The 19,339-nt window shown below is 39.1% G+C and overlaps 1 protein-coding gene across 2 annotated transcripts in view; it reads right to left on the bottom strand.

Annotated features, from left to right (window-relative positions):
• plcl1 (phospholipase C like 1) overlaps window positions 1–7,678 on the bottom strand; it is a 336,006-nt gene extending 328,328 nt beyond the window's left edge. For both annotated transcript variants that reach the window (XM_043692934.1, XM_043692935.1), the window contains exon 1: window positions 6,046–7,678. In XM_043692934.1, coding sequence (XP_043548869.1) covers window positions 6,046–6,339 — 294 coding nt within the window. In that variant the 5' untranslated portion in view covers window positions 6,340–7,678. The remainder of the gene's footprint in view (window positions 1–6,045) is intronic.
• Window positions 7,679–19,339: the final 11,661 nt, after the last annotated feature.

Here is a 19,339-nt window from a genome sequence, read left to right as displayed (position 1 = left end):
AAAAAGATATATTTGAAAAAAATTGTTGTCAAGAATTTTAATCCGATTCAAGAACCTCCAGGCTAATCAACATCCACCAAGCTGCTTTGAAAACCCCTCTTGCAGCTGAAACAATCCACAACATTCTAAATAAAACATTTTTAAAAGAATTTCAGTTCATCCTACGTAAAAATATCATTTTGAAAATTCCATGATCCAGATTTGCATCTTTGCCAAGTTCTTTTCAGTTCCTAGATTTGACCTAGATTTGATTAGATTACAGTATGGAAACAGGCCCTTCGGCCCAACAAGTCCACACCGACCCGCCGAAGTGAAACCTACCCATACCCCTACATTTACCCCTTACCTAACACTACGGGCAATTTAGTATGGCCAATTCACCTAACCTGCACATCTTTGGACTGTGGGAGGAAACCAGAGCACCCGGAGGAAATCCACACAGACACGGGGAGAACGTGCAAACTCCACACAGTCAGTCGCCTGAGTCGGGAATTGAATCCGGGTCTCTGGCGCTGCGAGGCAGCAGTGCTAACCACTGTGCCACCGTGCCGCCCACTGTTGGACTATACCCTAGTTATGTACCAAATTTTGTTGGAATTTGTCCTTTTTTAATTAGAAACAGGGCTGGATTTTCACTAGCAAGGTGAGTAGCTGACTTTGGGAAATTTCCCAACACTGCAGATCCACTTCAGTCTACTGGTGTCCATTAGACTCAATTTTAACTTGAGGGAGGTAAGTGCAGGATCAAGTCCTGATCTGCTGATCACACAAATATGTCCTAAATGGCTGCACAACCAGGTGAATTCTAGGACAGGTTGGTTAGAAAACCCACTTTGGTTCCTTGAAACTCAATCCAAATTATTTTCAAAGCTATTAGGACCCACTGTCACAACACTCCATGCACCCGTACCTACACCTATGGACCCTCATAACTCAATGCTCCCTCCATGCCAACTCATACCGCCAGCCACCCACCTAAATCAGGCTAACTCATACTGCCAACCACCCACCCATGACCTATACTGCCTCATTCCACCATGTCAACTTACACTCATAACCCATGTCCCTCATAACCCCATACCACCTATGCAAAAGTAAAGTGGCACATGTTATTTGGGCTTATGCCCGAAACATTGATTTTCCTGCTCATTGGATGCTGCCTGCCTTGCTGTGCTTTTCCAGCGCCACACTTTTTAACATATTATTTACAGTCAAATAAAACAACAGACTAATACACTGGAGCAAAACTATCCCTTTACCCATCTTCCATGACAGAGGTAATAAAAACAGAAAATGTCAGAAACATTCAACAGCTCTGGCAACATCTGTGGACAGGGAAACAGAGTTAATGTTTCAGGGAATGGATTTTTCTTGTGTTAATCTGTTCAAATTTGCAGGAGTGAATAATTCAAAATTCAAATGGAAAAGGACGTTTTTTAAACCCTCAGCCTCCGAAGCTCCAGTGAAAATAACCCCAGCCTATTCAACATTTCCTTATAGCTCAAATCCTCCAAACCAAGCAACATCCTTGTAAATATTTTCTGAACCCTTTCAAGTTTCACAACATCCTTCCTATGGCAGGGAGACCAGAATTGCACATAGTATTCCAAATGTGACCTAACCAGGTGATCTTATAGAGCTTTATAAAATCATAAGGGGTATGGTTAGGGTAAATAGACAAGGTCTTTTCCACTGGGTGGGGGAGTCCAAAACTAGGGGGCATAGGATTAAGGTGAGAGGGGAAAGATTTAAAAGGGACTTAAGGGACAATATTTTCATGCAGAGGGTGGTGAATGTATGGAATGATTTATCAAAGGAAGGCACGATTACAACATTTAGAGGGCATCTGGATGGGAAAGGATCTGAAGAGGAAGGGTTTAGAGGGATATAGGTCAAATGCTGGCAAATGGAACTAGATTAATTTAAGATATCTGTTCGGCATGGACAGGTTGGGTCGAAGGGTCTGTACATCTCTATGACTCTATGAGTATAATGCCTAATCAGGGAATTCATATTCTATGATATCCAGTTGACTGATCTTGTTACAATCAATACAGCAGGGTGACAAATAAATATGGTACCAGGTTAATGAGGTGCCAGGTAAATGATGGAGTGCTTAGTGTAAATCAAGGATGGCTGGAGTGTTCAGGCCACAGGATGGAGTAATATTGGCTATTAGAAGGAGTGGTGGAGAGGCAAAGTGGGGTAGGTAGCTTGGCAGCATTGGATCCAGAGAAGGAAGTGCCCAGGGTGGTCAAGCTGTAGCTGTCAAATTCAGGAGAGCTGGTACTGTCTAATCCTGGAAAGTTTTGGGTGGCATTAGTTCTGGAGAAGGAGTCAGGCTGGCAGTGAAGGAGGGTTTGGCAAGGTGTGTTGGATGCAGAGTTGGGGGCATGTCTGACAGCATCTAGCTTAGATTGGGAAGGGCAGGATTCTCAAATCAGGTTGAGACATGGAGTGAAGGGTGGGTGCAGAATCTGTTGAGAGAGTCGAGTCTAATTAGAGGATGGTTGTCAGAAGTATAAGGAGTCAGGAGACAGGTCATCTGGAGAGGGGAATTGGTCAGTGTAGGTTCAGTTTAATAGTTACCCAAGAATTGGACTGGGATTTTTTTTTTGTCTAACACTTCCAGGATAACTATTAGCTTAAGTGAGGCGGAACCCTGTGAATTCTCTGAAGTTAATGAATTATTTTGGAGGATTCTAAACTCAGGCAATTGCCCATCAAAAAATTGAATTTTCTGGGCATTCTCACAAAATCAGCTGTGTCAGGGGTTCCACATGGGCCCGGCATACGACTCCAGTCTATGGAGCTCTGACGACAGTCTGGTCATCAGGATATCTAAGCCAATATTGTCTATGTTAAATAATATGGAGATAAAATTGCAAAAGAGACCTAACAAAAATAAAACTGGAAGTCTGATAAAAGTTCTAGTTTTGTAAAATATTACAAAATTAGCTGTTCTTGAAACAAATTGTTATTGCTTGTTCTAAAGTCATGTACAAACTGGAGTCTCCACAGAAATAAAAGACAGGAAGCACAGAATTCTCTGGAGACCATAGCAATCAACATTCTCTCCTTGTACTAGATTTGCTGCAACATTAATTAGGTAATGAAAAGCCTGACTATGACAGATCAGTTTTTTTGTATGACCAATAGCTATTAATTTCACCTTACGCTGAGTTTGTACTAGCTTAAAACCTATTGCATCTCAATTTGTTTCCTGAATATGAAGAAGGTTTAATATACAAATGGTAACTGTTTCTGTCTTCACGGATGCCGCTGAAGTTGGCCTTTCAGCTTACTTCTAGCATTTTCTGTTTTTAGTTCAGCCTTCCAGTATTTGACTATTAACATTTATTCTTATTCTGGTGAAACATCTGTCTTGTGATTTTTCTGTGTTCTGCCACTGGCTTGGAAACAGTAAGATAAATATTTAAGAGTATTTATAAATCGTTGGCTACATTCAACAATCAGATGCAATCTTCGCTAGTTTAAGATTTAAACTGACACATCTTTTGTAGAGCACATCAGTAGTCTGTGTTCAAGTGAATCTGGTGCACATGTAAAGCAGGAGTTCACAATTAGTTCTAGCTTAGCTCCTAGAAAGTCAGCCAATTACTGACCATTTTCACAGAATGAAAAGTTCTCAGAGTTATCATGGTGCAGGAGACAAATTCAGATCATTATGCCTGCACTGTTATCTACTGCCAATTTTCTGCCTTTTTTTCATATCTCAGCACGCAATTCTTTTTTTAAAAAAACCATTGAATGCCTTCTTGAATGCCTCAAGTGAACCTGCCTCTATCATATTTCAAGGCACCTCATTCCATAGCTAACAACTGTCTTTAAAAAGTTTTTTTTCTCATATTACCCTTACTTAATTTGCACATCTCTTTAAATCCTGTCATTCTTGTTTCTTTTACAAGTAGTTTTGTTTTCATCCTGTCCAGCCTCTCAATTTTGAAAACTTCAATCAGATCTTCTATCCAGGGAAAACAGTCCAAAATTCTTCAATTTATCCTCATAACTAAAGTTTCCCATATCTAGAACCATTCTGATAAACCTTTATAAATTAGTTTTTCTCCCCCCCCCAGTATACCAGTGAATACAACCAGAGACAAGCTGTGAGTTTGACCACTTAGTCTAGAATTAAAGATCAGTCAGAATTCTCATCCCTCAAAACTAATCATCTTTCTTAATTGTAAGTACATAATTAGATATCATAGGACAAATTGTGCTGAGCTGTAATCATTCTTCTGGTTAAGGAGCAAATGTGGTGATGTTCACAATCAAGATTTGTGCTTAAGTAGTTATTATTCAGGTGAGGTACCAAAGTATTTTGCCAGTCACAAAATCATACCCAAGCACTGAGTTAAAACCTTCAAGAGAGAAGTACAGATGAAAAGAAAAATGGCATTAAATTGTGAATTATTTGCATAAGTATGTAAATACAAATTTAACAATTAACTAACTTTGTTTAGAATAGTTAAACCATGAGCTGACCTGCAATATATCTAATCCAGCAATTTTATAGATGCAGTACAACGTCGAAACACAAATGCAAAGACCAATTTTAAACAGTTGAGAATGATGTAGTCAAAAACAATGCTAATTGATACATATCAAACAAGAAAATAAAGTTCTAGAAATCTTGATTATGCAAAACCCTCAAAACAAATTGTTGTAGTTCCTGACTAGAGTGTCAAATGTATCTTACAATTTGGCAAGAGACAAATTCTTTTTCAATGTAGGCAGTGAGCGAGGATCTCGGGCACTTGTGAAGAGATTAAATGGTTTTGAACAAGTACAAATTTTGAACAAATTTGAACATCAAATTTTAACTACACAAAATTAAAACAGTAATACAACGTGGAATATATACAGAACTTAATTCTAATATTCAATTAGAGTTAACCTGAGGCAAATATATACACTGTAATAGGTACACTGTGTCCTACCTCTGAGCGAGGAGACAAGTCCCACTTGCTCCAGAGACATATAACATCTCTAAACAGGTTGATTAAACATAATGGTCCCACCTAGCATATTCAAAGAGCAAATGCAGCCAAGACAAGCCTGCTGTCAAATGTACGAGGAGAAAGTGAGGTCTGCAGATGCTGGATCACAAAGTTGAAACTTTATTGCTGGAACAGCACAGCAGGTCAGGCAGCATCCAGGGAACAGGAGATTCGACGTTTCGGGCACAGGCCCTTCTTCAGGAAATGTAGCAAAATGTAGCAAAATTGATTCTGCTCGTTCCCTGAACATTACAATATTCAGAGATTGCTGCCTTGCACAGTACAAAACATTTACAAAAAGAGATTTTGTCACAAAACTAAGTTTCAACTTTATATTAACCAATGTATAACATCGTGGCTCTAACTTCGTTTTAAGAAATGAGTGTTAAATTAAAACTACAGAGCAAATTGTACTAACTGTAAAAAAAATCCACATAATCTTGTTGAATGCTCTGAGTACACAGAGTTGTTTCTCCTAAAGAAAGTAAACAGATTTCAGTTACAGGAGGGGTACCAAGCAAAAGTAACCTTAGTTATATGATGTTTTGTTCGCATTTAAATCAGAGACTCCCCTGCTATATGATACAAGATGCGGAGTAGTTCAGTATCAAAGCACCAGCGATCCATATTAGGGCATATTACCTCACATGGCCCCAAGAGCAAGTTCGAATTCGCTGTCAGGGCATCATCGAATAACACATATTTGAGACCAAAACTTTGTTGTCGGAAAGAAAAGAGCAACTTATTTACCTTCGCCAGCTAATTCACAGCAATATTTTAAAAAGTGTCCGAAGCGAGACATTTAGCTATGCCAATTACTATCTCAATCAATTTGTATTTTTTTTTAATGTATTTCAATGGACTGCTTAAAAATTGCATGTAGAGAAAAATATTCTTTTGCAGTGTTTTGTTAAGTGTTGGACATTGCTCAAAATATTTCACCGAGTCTCCTTTTGGCGTGCAAGAATTATTGTCAGGTTGGTAGGTGCATACTCATAACGTCGCGAGAGACTAAATGACATACCTTAATGATGCTACTTCTGCGGGGTGTCGCTTTGGCAGCCTCAATGAGACAAGCTTCTACATCTCCTGTTGTTCCCAAGGACGTAGATTCTCCGGGACTGAAACGATCTCCAGCCGCTGAAACAGCACTTCGCCTCCTCCTGCCCTTTCCGCTGGCCACCGCTGCTCCAACAGTTTCCAAGTCTTCTTCCGTTGTGTCCCAAGCTTTGCGGGAATCACCAACTGGCTCAGGCTCCTGAAGTAACTCAGATCCATCAAGTCCACTCTCCTTCCGACCTTCCGCCATTTTGTGCATAAATTATAATAAACAATACTCCAAGTAATGTTTGTATTCTCAACAAATTCTACCAGCGGCAATGTTGCTCGACGAGACTCCCATAGCTGTCAGATCACAACCGAAGCACAACACACTTCGGACAAGAACTCAGCACTTGAAAAAGAGGCGCGGTTTCATGTGCCAGTCTGAAGTCAAATTAGATCTGCAACAATTCAGATATAAATCGTTTCAATTCCGTTGATAAAACAGGAAGTTTGCGGATAACCCGCTCTAGTGCATAGGATTGCCTTACTCACACTTTCCTTTCTCTTATTTCTCGCAGAAAACTGACACCGACAGCTTTTGGCTACTCAACTAATTGACATGAGCTTCCACCAGTTAGCATAGCAGAGTCTCATCTCCTAACCAATAGGACCGAGTAGAAGTGGGCGTACCTAACAGTCTGAGGCAAGGAGGGGGCTTTATGTGTTACTCATAAAATATTACTAATAGTTTTAGGCTTTAATGACAACAAAATTCATAAACATTCCAGAAAATATATTTGTTCAGTATGTTAATTCGGGTATCATGTTTCTTTTGAAACTTTGTATTAATATATTCATTCTATACTGTAAGCAATACGATCCACTCTGTTTCACGCAGAGGGTGAGACCGACAGCAGCTTTTTTTTTAAAGTAAATTTTTTATTTAACGCAAATTTATCATCGAAAATGTTCTATTTTGCTATAAATTGATGGTTAGGGGAGCACAGGCTTTTACAGTTATTCAACCAAAAAAAAGTAATGCCTCAAATTTCATCAGTAATATCTTCGCTCTACGAATTGCTCATCCTCATTTTAATTATTTGTCTGATGTATTAATTTTGCACAAAAAGTACATACATATGTGTTGGCCATGCATCAAAAAAAACTGTTCGGACCTATGGTTTAATTAAATGCGCTTTTAGCAATAAACATGACTTTACCAGCCACACGATCGCCCTCTAGCATAAACACTGTTATTTAGAAATGTTAAACGTTCCTAATATGTGAGAATGAGCTCAATCGGTTTGTTAACCTGCGTATCAACTATTTACAAAATGGGATCACTATTTATGTTTCGGTTTTGGACATCATCTATTAACAAACTTGATAGAGGGTTGATAATTTTTTTTATCAAAAGTTCGCATCACAAAATACAAACTTCAATATTTGTATATTCGACCAGTCTAGATTAAAATTAAGTGCACCAAATACAAAGTAAGAATAAAGGTCATTTAGATGTTTTGACAACAGATACGTTGAATCCGGATTATATAACCATGAATGTGTTTTCTACATGTAATTTTTTTATGCTGCAGGGAATGTGTTTTGGATTGTTTAATTAGAAATAGAAATTCGTGTCCGGAAACTGAAAATTATACGTGTTTCTCTAATATAGTTAATTACACTCAGTCATTCTGTCGGAATTTTCAGTTTGATCTGGTTCTGCTTAGCAATCCGAAAGTAAATTTCAGAAATTCAGGACAATTAAAATACAACCTACAGCTTTAAAGATGTTACCTTAAATGGACAGGTTGCCACGACTTAACGACGTAGCTCTAAATTGTCAAAAGTTAATAAATCATTGCGTCCTGCTTTGAGAAGCCTCGCTAACTTGTAACTGAAGCGGTGAGTTTGTGCGTGTTTAGTTCGGACAGGAAGAAATTATGAAAACTCGATCTGTTCACACGCAATCTCCACGTTTTCAAGGTCTGCTTTCATAGTTATCTTTTACAGTAATTTCAAACAAGGTCAGAGATGGTGAAGGGGTTTATTTCACCACAACTTGTGGTATATAAATAGGATATCAAACGAAAAGACAAAATGTCACTTCCTCCATTTACGTGGTCAAGCTCTTAATCCTGAATGCAGGGTATATTTAAAGTTTAATAACCCTATTGCTGCCAATTTTAAACTGCACTGTGAAACATTATCGTGATGGGTGTTTTCAATAACACAAATTGCCTGAAAAATTCAGCAGGTCTGGCAGCATTTAGAGTCGTGGAGATATACAGCAGGGAAACAGACTCTTCGGTCCAACTCGTCCAAGCAGACCAAATATCCTAAATTAATCTAGTCCCATTTGCCAACATTTGATCCCATATCCATCTAAACCCTTCCTATTTATATACTCATCCGGATGCCTTTTAAATGTTGTAATTGTACCAGCCTCCATCACTTCCTCTGGCAAGTCATTCCATTCACACATCACCCTCTGCTGAAAAAGTTGCCCCTTAAATCTTTCCCCTCTCATCTTAAACCTATGCCTTCCAGTTCCCCCCAACCCAGAGAAAGGACCTTGTCTATTTACCTTATCCATGCCCCTCATGAAGGTCACCCCTCAGCCTCCGATGGTCCAGGGAAAATAGCCCCAGTCTATAGCCTCTCCCTATAGCTTTGTGGAGAGAAAGCAGAGTTAATGTAAATGTTGTGAAATTGGTTGCCCAGTCTAGTCAATGTAGAAGCAAGGCATCAAACACCCATGTTCTGTCTGCAAAAATGATCCTGAGTCTCCTGTTGCCTGCCACTTCAACACATTGCCATGGTTCCCTGGCCAACATCTCTGGCTTAGACTTGCTGCAGTGCTCCAGTAAAGCTCAGTGCAAGCTGGAAGAACAATGTCTCATTTCTGAGTTCAATAATTTCACAACCAGAGCATGTTTCCCATGTCCTTACCCCAACACACGAGACAATATTATCACACAGGCTGCTACCACAAACAACTCATTTTCAACAACTAATGGTCCTCATTAGCATGTATTCAATTTCCCAGGCTGACTTTTACCCATCCCTTTGTCTGAGTTCTGCTGAGTTTTTCCAGCATTTTATGTTTTTGTTTCAGATTCCCAGCATCTGCAGTTCTTTGGGATTCTTTTAGTGATGGTATTTATGTACCCATTATGTTTAAAATGTCAAAAAAAGTTGAATAAAGTTTTGCATATGATCCAACATAATAGATTGTGCAACTTATCATGTATTGCATGTTTACATTTGTTCACCATCTTCAAGTGTTAAAAGTTGACTGAATAAATCATACATTTATCTTGACCATACATATGTTGACCAATAGGATTTTGATGCTCACCAAATTTTTGGATCATGTGTCCATATTTACCTCATGATACAAAGTATATGCAGTCTTGTAAAATACACATTGAAAATGAGCTTGGCATTTAAAATTGCAGTAATCAAGACTAATACACTGGATGCCAGGTGTGATTAAAACAATTTCAATATTGTTTACTGTTTGGTTTTTGATTTATTAACTTGCAGAATTTCTGTTGGTCTGAAGTAAATAACTAGATTGGATGTATTTCTGTAGTTATTTTTGATGCCTGTACTTATAATGAATGGGTTTGTGTGCACCACCTTTTTTCTTATAGATTGCTTTGCAATCCAGCAGGATAAATAATGGGTCATAACATATGTTAGAACCTTCTGGAAATTGGTTGATGTTTAAGTGAAACACCCATAGCTTAGAGAGGGAGAATTTTGATTTGGGTTTTTATTGTTGAGCAATCCTGTGAAGTTCTTGGAATAGGATGGCTGCATAGACTAGTGTTTCTGAGAAGGGGTGGATATACAGTATAATGAACGAGGTTACCTTTAGATTGAAGAGTTAGTGTTAGGCCCTGACCAGAAGTGTTGGGATAAAACCCTAAAGAGGTTATTTGAAGCTCAGTGCCTTAATGCTCAGGGTGCAGGATAGCGACACAAAAAAAGCAAACTGCAGTCCCAACCTTAAAGTTGAAGTCACGGGTGACTTAAAACTATTGAGAAATTAGATACAGGCACTCTTGTGTGAGTATTATATAAGTTGTGCTTTTGGGTACCATGCTGGGGATGAGTTTTGGGTAATATACAAAATTTGTTTTTTGGCTTTTCAATTTATTAAGGAGTACTTTGAAATTAAATTGACTGTGTGTTTAAAAATCTTTTGAGTTTATCGTACGAGTTTTTTTAAAATTCATTTATGGAATGAGGGCATCACTAACTAAGCTAGTATTTCTTGCCAAGAGGGCAATTAAGAGTCAACTACATTGGTGTGAGTCTGGAGTCAGTGGCCAGGTCGGGTAAGGATGGTAGATTCCTTCCCTAAAGGACATTAGTGAACCAGATGGGTATTTCCAACAATCGACAATGGATTCATTATCGTCATTAGACTCTTCTTTTCAAATTTTACTGAGTCCAAACTATACCATCTGCCATGGTGAGAACATTACCTGGGTTGCTGAATTAACATTCTAGTGATAATACCATTAGGCCATTGCCTCCCCATTTGGCTTATTCAATTCCATTTCTTTTGTTACTAAACCTATGTTTTATTGTTAAAGCTGAATCTGCAGCATTGTGTGCTTATATATCAATATGAGACCACATTGTTCAAACCAAAATAAGCCCAAATTTTTGGAGAAGATTTGTAGCTCAGGTTGCAGATCAGGTTGTAAGTTTGCTCGCTGAGCTGCTAGGTTTGTTCTCAGACATTTTGTCATCATGCTAGGTAACATCATCAGTGCTGGTGATACGCTGTTGTTCTATCCCGCTTACTATTTATGTGTCGTGTTCTGTTGTGGTGGGTGATATCACTTCCGGTTCTGTTTCTGGCCCGACCTGGCCACTGACTCCAGACTCACACCAATGTTGTTGACTCTTAATTGCCCTCTTGGCAAGAAATACTAGCTTAGTTAGTGATGCCCTCATTCCATAAATGAATTTTAAAAAAACTCGTACTATAAATTCAAAAGATTTTTAAACACACAGTAAATTTAATTTCGAAGTACTCCTTGAGGTTGGTAAAAGGGGTCCAAATCGATATGTTTGTAAATGGAGTTCCAATTTGAATGTCAGGCCTCTAGGAATTCCCGTGCATGTCTTTGTTTAGCCTGGCCCTGGATGGATGTATTGTTCCAGTAGAACTGGTGTCCCTCTTCAGCTGTGTGTATGCATACTAGTGATGTTTTTTGGTGGTTAGTTACAAACACAATACAAAATATTATGTCACAAGCAGATCTTAAGAAAGCTTTGCAAAACAAAAAGTCCAGCATTAACATAATGCATAAAAAGCAATGTAAACTTATTGAACCGTTTTGGACATTACTGTAGCTTATGTATTCTTTGCAAACTACATGGCAAACTCCCAACAAGTCCAAGCAAAGGATAAATATTCAATGGAAAGATGTCATACAGCTATCCATGACTAATGGTTGATTCATCATAATTCAAATTCCCAAACATTATTTGTGTTCCCATCCCTCACAAACCTTGATTTCACCAACTCTTGAAATTGTCCAAAGTTTGCACCATGACCAAAACGCAATAGGTTATATTTTACTTTTCCTTTAATTTAATAAATTATCCCAAGACACTACACAGGAGCATTAAAACAAAGATTTGAACCATATATGGTGATAAGGTAATATAGGGACAAATGGCAGGAATATTGGTCAAAGAGATAAGATTTTAAGGACCATGTTAAACAAGTAAAGTAAGGTAGAGGTAAGAGAGGATAATGAAGAGAACTCCTAAGTGTCGATATTGGCAGTTAAAGATAAAGCCACCAATGATGGAGCAAATAAAATTAGGAATATTCAGGATGAGGCCAAAATTAGCTTTGCACATATACCTTAAAGTGTTATGGAGCTGGGAAATTACAGAGAAGGAAATGTAGAGTTGGGAAGGGAGAGACCATGAATGGATTGAAATCTATGACAACATTAAAATCAATGCATTGCTTAACCTGGAGCCAAAATCTAGGAGAAAGTGAGGACTGCAAATACTAGAGAGTCAGAGTCAAGAAGTGTGGCGCTGGAAAAGCACAGCAGGTCAAGCAGCATAAGAGGAGCAGGTGAGTCAACGTTTCGGGCATAAGCCCTTCATCAGGAATCCCCCTCCACTTTCCAGATGAAGGGTTTATGCCCGAAACGTTGACTCTGCTGCCTTACCTGCTGTGCTTTTCCAATGCCACACTTTTAGACTATGAAGCCAATGTCGGTCAGCGAGCAAAAGGGTGAAATGCTGAAAAGAATCTTCCATATAATTAGATGAAATGTTGCTGAATGTAGGGAATAACAAAACATTTGTAAACTAGGGAAAATGTCAGGTAATTAATCTCCTTTGATATCTACTGACCTCTGCTGGAAAATGTAAGCTTACAATCAGGTAAGGATAGGACGATTCCCTCTACTGGATAGTAAAATTGTTAATTGTTGCAATGGCCAATAACTTCAACTAATAGAAATTATTCCTTTCAGTAAAGGACAGGGAAAATTGGAAGAAAAGTACTTTGATATTTGACAATCATACCATTGGATTTGTCTCAATTTGCACAGCTGACCTCAAATCCTTCACTATAGTTCTGATATAATCCAAACAGTTTTTTAAAAAATAACTGGCAATATATGCAACAAATTTGAACTTTATTTTTAATTACTTGTGCTAACTGTATGGAGTTAGCCAATCTCAATCACAATCGCATTATCCCAGTCTTTGAAGGAAAAATGTTGACCACTGTGCCGATGTCAAACCATAAGATATAGGTGGAGAAATTAGGCTAATCGGCCCATCAAGTCTGCTTCACCATTCAATCATGGCTGATAACTTTCTCAATCTAATTCTTCCGCTTTCTCCCTGTAAACTTTGATCCCCATGAAAATCAAGAATCTATCTATCTCTGTCTTAACTATACTAAATGACCTGGCCTCCACAGCCTGATGGGGCAATGAATTCCATCGATTCACCTCCCTCTGAATGAAGAAGATTCTCTTCATCTCTGTGCTATCGCTTTACTCTGTGCCCTCGGGTCCTATTCTCTCCTGCTAATGGAAACATCTTCCCAATGTCCACTCTGTCCAGACAGTTTAGTATTATGTAAGTTTCAATTAGAACAGCCTCTCATCCTTTTAAATTCCATTGAATATAGATGCAGAGTCCTCAAACGTTCCTCTTATGTTAAGCCTTTCACTCCTGGGATAATTCTTGTGAACACTCCAGGACCATAATCCTTCCTGAGGTATGGGACCCAAAATTGTTCACAAAATTTTAAATGTTAGAGTACTTGTTAGAAGTAAATGGCCAATTAATACAGGATTACTTCTGAAAACTTTAGAGCCAATCTCTTTTAAAAGAGGTTGAGCAAGAAAAAAAATATTTGTAGGGATAGTAAAGAAAACATATGCAAGACAACAAAATGTGCCTTGAAATTATATTGTCAAAATAAAAAATCTGATTCCCCAATTGGATGCTCCTGGTGAGAAATTATATTTGGAGAAGCACTAGTCCAAATATTGTGGGATTTTTTTTGTTTACCAATTTAAATGTATGAAAAATTAGGGGATACAGGTAGGTAAGGTATCAACTAACTGATTCAGCAAGAGCCATTCCTAGCCAGAAATGATTAACTGGAAAACCAGCCTTTGCAGATCTGATACTTAAATTAATAATAGCAGCAAGTGCTGGAAATACACAGAAGGTCTGACAGCATCCCTGGAAAGAGAACCAGAATTAATGTTCTGAGTCAAATGTGATGAGATATTTGATGAGCTTTGTGCCTTTGAAAGTTGGAGGTGATGATTAGGGAAAAAAATAGGAAGGTTTGGGAAAGGATGGAGGGTGGGAGATTAAATTACAAAGGTCGTGTGAAATAAAGGCAAATAAGGGAATGACAACTTGACAGTACTGACCTCCAAAGTGATTGCACTGCATGCTCTCAGATCCAACTCTGAGTTTGTAATCAAGCCTGCCGAAAATACAGTACTTGTCTGGTGTATTGACCTTTAGGTTGCAAAGGCTGATGGCCAGCACTCTGATACCTTCTTCTATCTCCCCCTAGACCATGACCCCACCATGGAATACCAGGCTATTATGTCCACCATAGTCACTAATCTAATTTGACCCAGTGATCTCTCTCTCATTTCGTGCAAACTCATAGTGCCTCAATCTTGCACAGCCCACTTCAACCTCCTTTCACCGAGCTTCTAAAACACTTGTATTATTTACATTAGAACATAAGAATCAGGAACAGAATATATCTCATTCAGTCTCTTGGGCCTGCTACCCTTAGCTCTTTAATCCATTCCTCATTAAAATCTAACCATCTCCTTCTTAGATTCATTCAGTTTTCCAGCATCCACCACACTCTGCAAGCATGAATTCCACAGAATCATAACCCTTGAGAGAAGTAATTTGTCCTTATCTCTTTTTCAAATCTGTGACCCCTTTATCCAAAACTATGACCTCTAATTCTAGATTTCAGCATAATGGGAAACATTTGCTTTATGTAACCTTTGTCAATCTCATGTCCTTATTCACTCCTCACATACTAGGCCTTATCATCACATGGGCTGCTACCACAAACAACCCATTGTCAGCCACTGATGGTCCCCACGAGCAGCTATTGAATCTCATATGTTATCCTTTAAACCCATTCCTTTGACTGCCCAATTGATGTTTTCTCTCATCTCCACCTATGTTTACTGCTCTCCCCTTCCCTGACCCATCTTCAATATAAATATTGAATACAGGTTACTGGACCTGAAGCATTAACTCTGCTTTCTCTCCACAAATGCTGTCAAATCTACTGAGATATTCCAGCAATTTCTATGTTTCTGATTTCCAGCATCTGTAATTCTTTGGTTTGGTTTGTAAGGGAGTGATAATGCTTCTAGTATATGAATGGAAGTATAATGTACAACTCTACCTGAAAGATTAGTGCATGGTTTAGACAACCCCACGACAAAAAGTCAAAATGGAAGACAGAGCCCATAACCATAAATTGTTGACCTCATTATGAGTTCAGGAAGCTGTAAAGTGCCAAATATAGAAGATGTTGTGCACTTCCTTGGGCTTGCATTGAAATACTGCAACATGCTCAAGATTGAAATGTGAGTATGAGGGGAAAATGGTGAATTAAAAATTGACAAGCAACCAGAAGTTTCGGGTCATGCTTGCAGACTACATGGAATGCTCTGCAAAGCGATCACCCAAACTGTGTATGATCTCCCCAGTCTAGAAGAAACCATACTGCAGACAATGAAAATACTAAAATTAAGTAAGTACAATTAAATTGCTATTTTACCTGAAAGGACACTTTGAGTCTTGGAAAGTGAGCAAAGATGAAGCAAAAGAGCAGGAGATCCATTTCCAGTGATTGAATAAGCTGCCATAGAAAAAGATTGAGGTGCAGATGGTCACAGAAGAAATGATTCCTTTGAAAATGTTGACGGGGAGAGAAAGAGAAGATGTGATTGGTGATGGTTTCAAGTTAGAATAATGGAAATGGAAGAGGACGAACCTTTGAATATGACATGGATAGGTTGGAAAGTGAGGACAAGGAAACCGTATTGCAGTTCTGGGAGGGAGGAGACAGGGTGAGAGATTAAGCATGGGAAAATGGGTCGAACACTGTTGAGAGCACTGTCAATTACAGCAGGGGAATCCTCAGGTGAGGAAATATTAAACACATTAGAAGTGCTAGTGTGGAAGGTTTCATCAGCAATACAGAAATTGGAAAAATGAAATGGAGTTCAAATAGGAGATAGTGTATGATGAAGTGCAGCAAAGGTAGTTATGGGTGTGATGGACTTATAAAGACACCCTAACCCCTGAAATGAAACAGAGAAGTCTAGAAAGAGAAGGAATGACTTGGAAATGAAGCAAACACATACGAGTGACTGTTGGAAACCAAAGCAAAATTTTCCAGTTCTAGGCAAGAACTGAAAATAATATTGATTCAACATTAATATACTTTTAATATAAGATATTTCAGGAGGGGTATGAGAAGGACCAGAACAAAGAATGTTTCATATGCCCCAAAAATGTCAGGGGGAACGTGGACCAATATTGTTCCCATATCGATAAGTTTTGAAAGCACTTTTGAAAGTTTTATTTGGAGGAAGTGAGATTTAAAGATCAAAACTTGAAATAACAAGTTCACTTAAGTGAAGGAGGTTGGTTGTGGAAAAGAACTGTTTGAGCTTCTTTTCCAGGATGAAGTGGAGCACTCAGACCATTGTAATGCTGGGGACCTTCGCCAATCTGTTCCAGCATACCTATAATCCTGGCATCCACCTGACGATATGGAAAATTGCCTGGAAATATCATGTAGACCAAAAAAAAGGACAAATTCAAGTTGAGAGTTGAGAATCAAACTTTGAACTTTGATCAGCAGGTTGTTTTAAAAATAACTTGGAGATGCCGGTGTTGGACTGGGGTGTACAAAGTTAAAAATCACACAACACCAGGTTATAGTCCAACAGGTTTAATTGGAAGCACTAGCTTTCGGGGCACTTCTCCTTCATCTGGTGGTTGTGGAGTATAAGATTGTAAGACACAGAACTCATAGCAATTATAGCAAACCACCCTCTATGTAAAAAATTAGCCTCTCATGTCTTTTTTAAATCTCTCTCCTCTCACCTTAAGAATATGCCCCCCGAGTCTTGAAATTCCCCATCATAGAGAAAAGACATCTGTGATGAACCCTATCTACACTCTTCATGATTTTCTAAATCTCAATAAAGTCACCTCTCAAAATCCTACGATCCAGTGAAAACTGTTCCAGCCTATCCAGCCTTTCTTTATAACTCAAACTTTCCATATCCGGCAATATCCTGGTAAACTCTTTCTGTACCCTCTCTAGCTTAATGCTATCCTTCCTATAACAGTGTGACCAGACTGGGAACAGTAATCCAGAGGAGGTCTCATCAATGTCCTGTACAACCTCAACATGACTTCCCAACTCCTCTACTCAAAGGACTCAGCAATGAAGGCAAGCATGCTAAATACCTCCTTAAAAAACCAAAAGAGAAAATGCTGGAAAATCTCAGCAGGTCTGGCAGCATCTATAAGGAGAGAAAAGAGCTGACGTTTCAAGTCTAACTGACCCTTTGTCAAAGCTAAAGAAAAGGGAGAAATAGGGAGGTATTTGCAAGGTTTGTGAAGGTTTGTAGCTCAGGTTCAGGTTTAGGATGTAGGTTTGCTCACTGAGCTGTAGGTTTGATATCCAGACGTTTCATTACCTGGCTAGGTAACATCATCAGTGGCGATCTCCAAGTGAAGCGAAGCTGTTGTCTCCTGCTTTCTATTTATATGTTTGTCCTGGATGGGGTTCCTGGTGATGTACAAACCTGCATATACAGAAAACCGACAAACACTGACCAAATACTTAACTGCACCAGCAACCATCCCAACACACACAAACGAAGCTGTATCAGAACACTATTCCAACAAGCCACCTTACACTGCAGCACAGACGAACTTCGGAAAACAGAAGAGAACCACCTATACAACATATTCAAGAAGAACGGATACTCAAAAAATACAGTCCGCAGATTCCTCAGGAACAAACCAAGACAAGCAGGCGTAACACAGCCAGAAACCCGAACCACCTTACCATACATCAAAGAAGTCTCAGAAATGTCAGCCAGACTACTAAGACCCCTTGGAAATCTAGTAGCACACAAACCCACCAACACTCTCAAACAAAAACTAACAACTTAAAAGACCCAGTACAACCCATGGACAAAACCAACGTTGTCTACAAATTCCATGCAAGGACTGCAACAAACACTACGTAGGACAAACAGGAAGTTAGCCACCAGGATACACGAACACCAGCTAGCCACAAAAAGACACGACCCTCTCTCCCTCGTAGCCCTACACACGGAGGAAAAAAAACACCATTTCAACTGGGACAACACATCTATCCTGGGACAGACTAAGCAAAGACATACCAGAGAATTCCTAGAGGCTTGGCACTCCAACCACAATGCCATAAACAAACACATAGATCTAGATACCATCTATCAACCCCTCAGAAAACGAACAGGAAATGACATCATCACAAACCCCAGGAACCCCATCCAGAACAAACATATAAATAGAAAGCAGGCGACAACAGCTTCGCTTCACGTGGAGGTCGCCACTGATGATGTTATCTAGCCAGGTAATGAAACGTCTATATCAAACCTACAGCTCAGCGAGCAAAACCTACACCTTAAAAGGGAGGTATTTATACTAGGCTGAGAGAAGGCGAGTCATGGCTCCAGAAGCAAAGGTAGCAAAAAGAGGTGATAATGACAGTGCACAGAGAGATTATAGGGAGATTAGGAGCTGTGAATGACCAAGGCTGAAGCCAGTGCTATGTGACAAAATATGTGGGGGATGGGTGAAGCAGAGGCAAAACAGGGGAGAAGGGTAGCAAAGGGGTAGAGGAGAGGAAAAAGGTAATGAGAGAGTGGGGAGCGAGAGAAAGAGAGACAATCAAGAAATATGAGGTCCAGAACAGTGAAAAAAAGTATTTAAAAAAGTAAATAAAATAAATGAAATAAAATTACGGAGCAGAATGAAAACAGAGGGGTCGAGATGGGATAATCATCTGAAGTTGTTGAATTCAATGTTGAGACCGACAGGCTGTAACGTGCCTAGTCGGAAGATGAGATGCTGTTCCTCCAGTTTGCGTTGAGCTTCACTGGAACATTGCAGCAGGCCCAGGACAGACATGTGGGCATGGGAGCAGGATTGTGTGTTGAAGTGGCAAGCCACAGGAAGGTCCGGGACCTGATTGTGTACAGACCGAAGGTGCTCAGCAAAGCGATCACCTAGTCGGCGTTCAACACAAAGACAATCTCTTTAATTTTTAAGGGGGCCTACCTTCTCTCTAATTACCATCTTATTAACATATTTGCAGAATCTCTTTGGATTATCCTTACCCTTATCTGCCAAAACTGTCTCAAATCCCTTCTTAGCTTTCCTGATATCCTTAAGAATGCCCCACACTCTTTATACTGTATTAAGAGATTAATTTGAACCCAGTTGTCTATATCTTTTATAAGATTCTCTTTTATTCTTGACTAGAACCTCAATATTGTTTATTCATTCATTGCTTCTTAATCTTATCAGCATCCCCTTCACTCTAACAGGAACATAATATCTTTGAACTCTGGTCATCACACTCTTGAAAGCCTCCCAATTGTCAGACGTCCTTTTACCCATGAACAGTCTAC

This window comes from Chiloscyllium plagiosum, chromosome 7, assembly GCF_004010195.1.
Source record: "Chiloscyllium plagiosum isolate BGI_BamShark_2017 chromosome 7, ASM401019v2, whole genome shotgun sequence".
Taxonomy (NCBI): domain Eukaryota; kingdom Metazoa; phylum Chordata; class Chondrichthyes; order Orectolobiformes; family Hemiscylliidae; genus Chiloscyllium; species Chiloscyllium plagiosum.
This window is presented reverse-complemented; position numbering and strand designations above follow the sequence as displayed.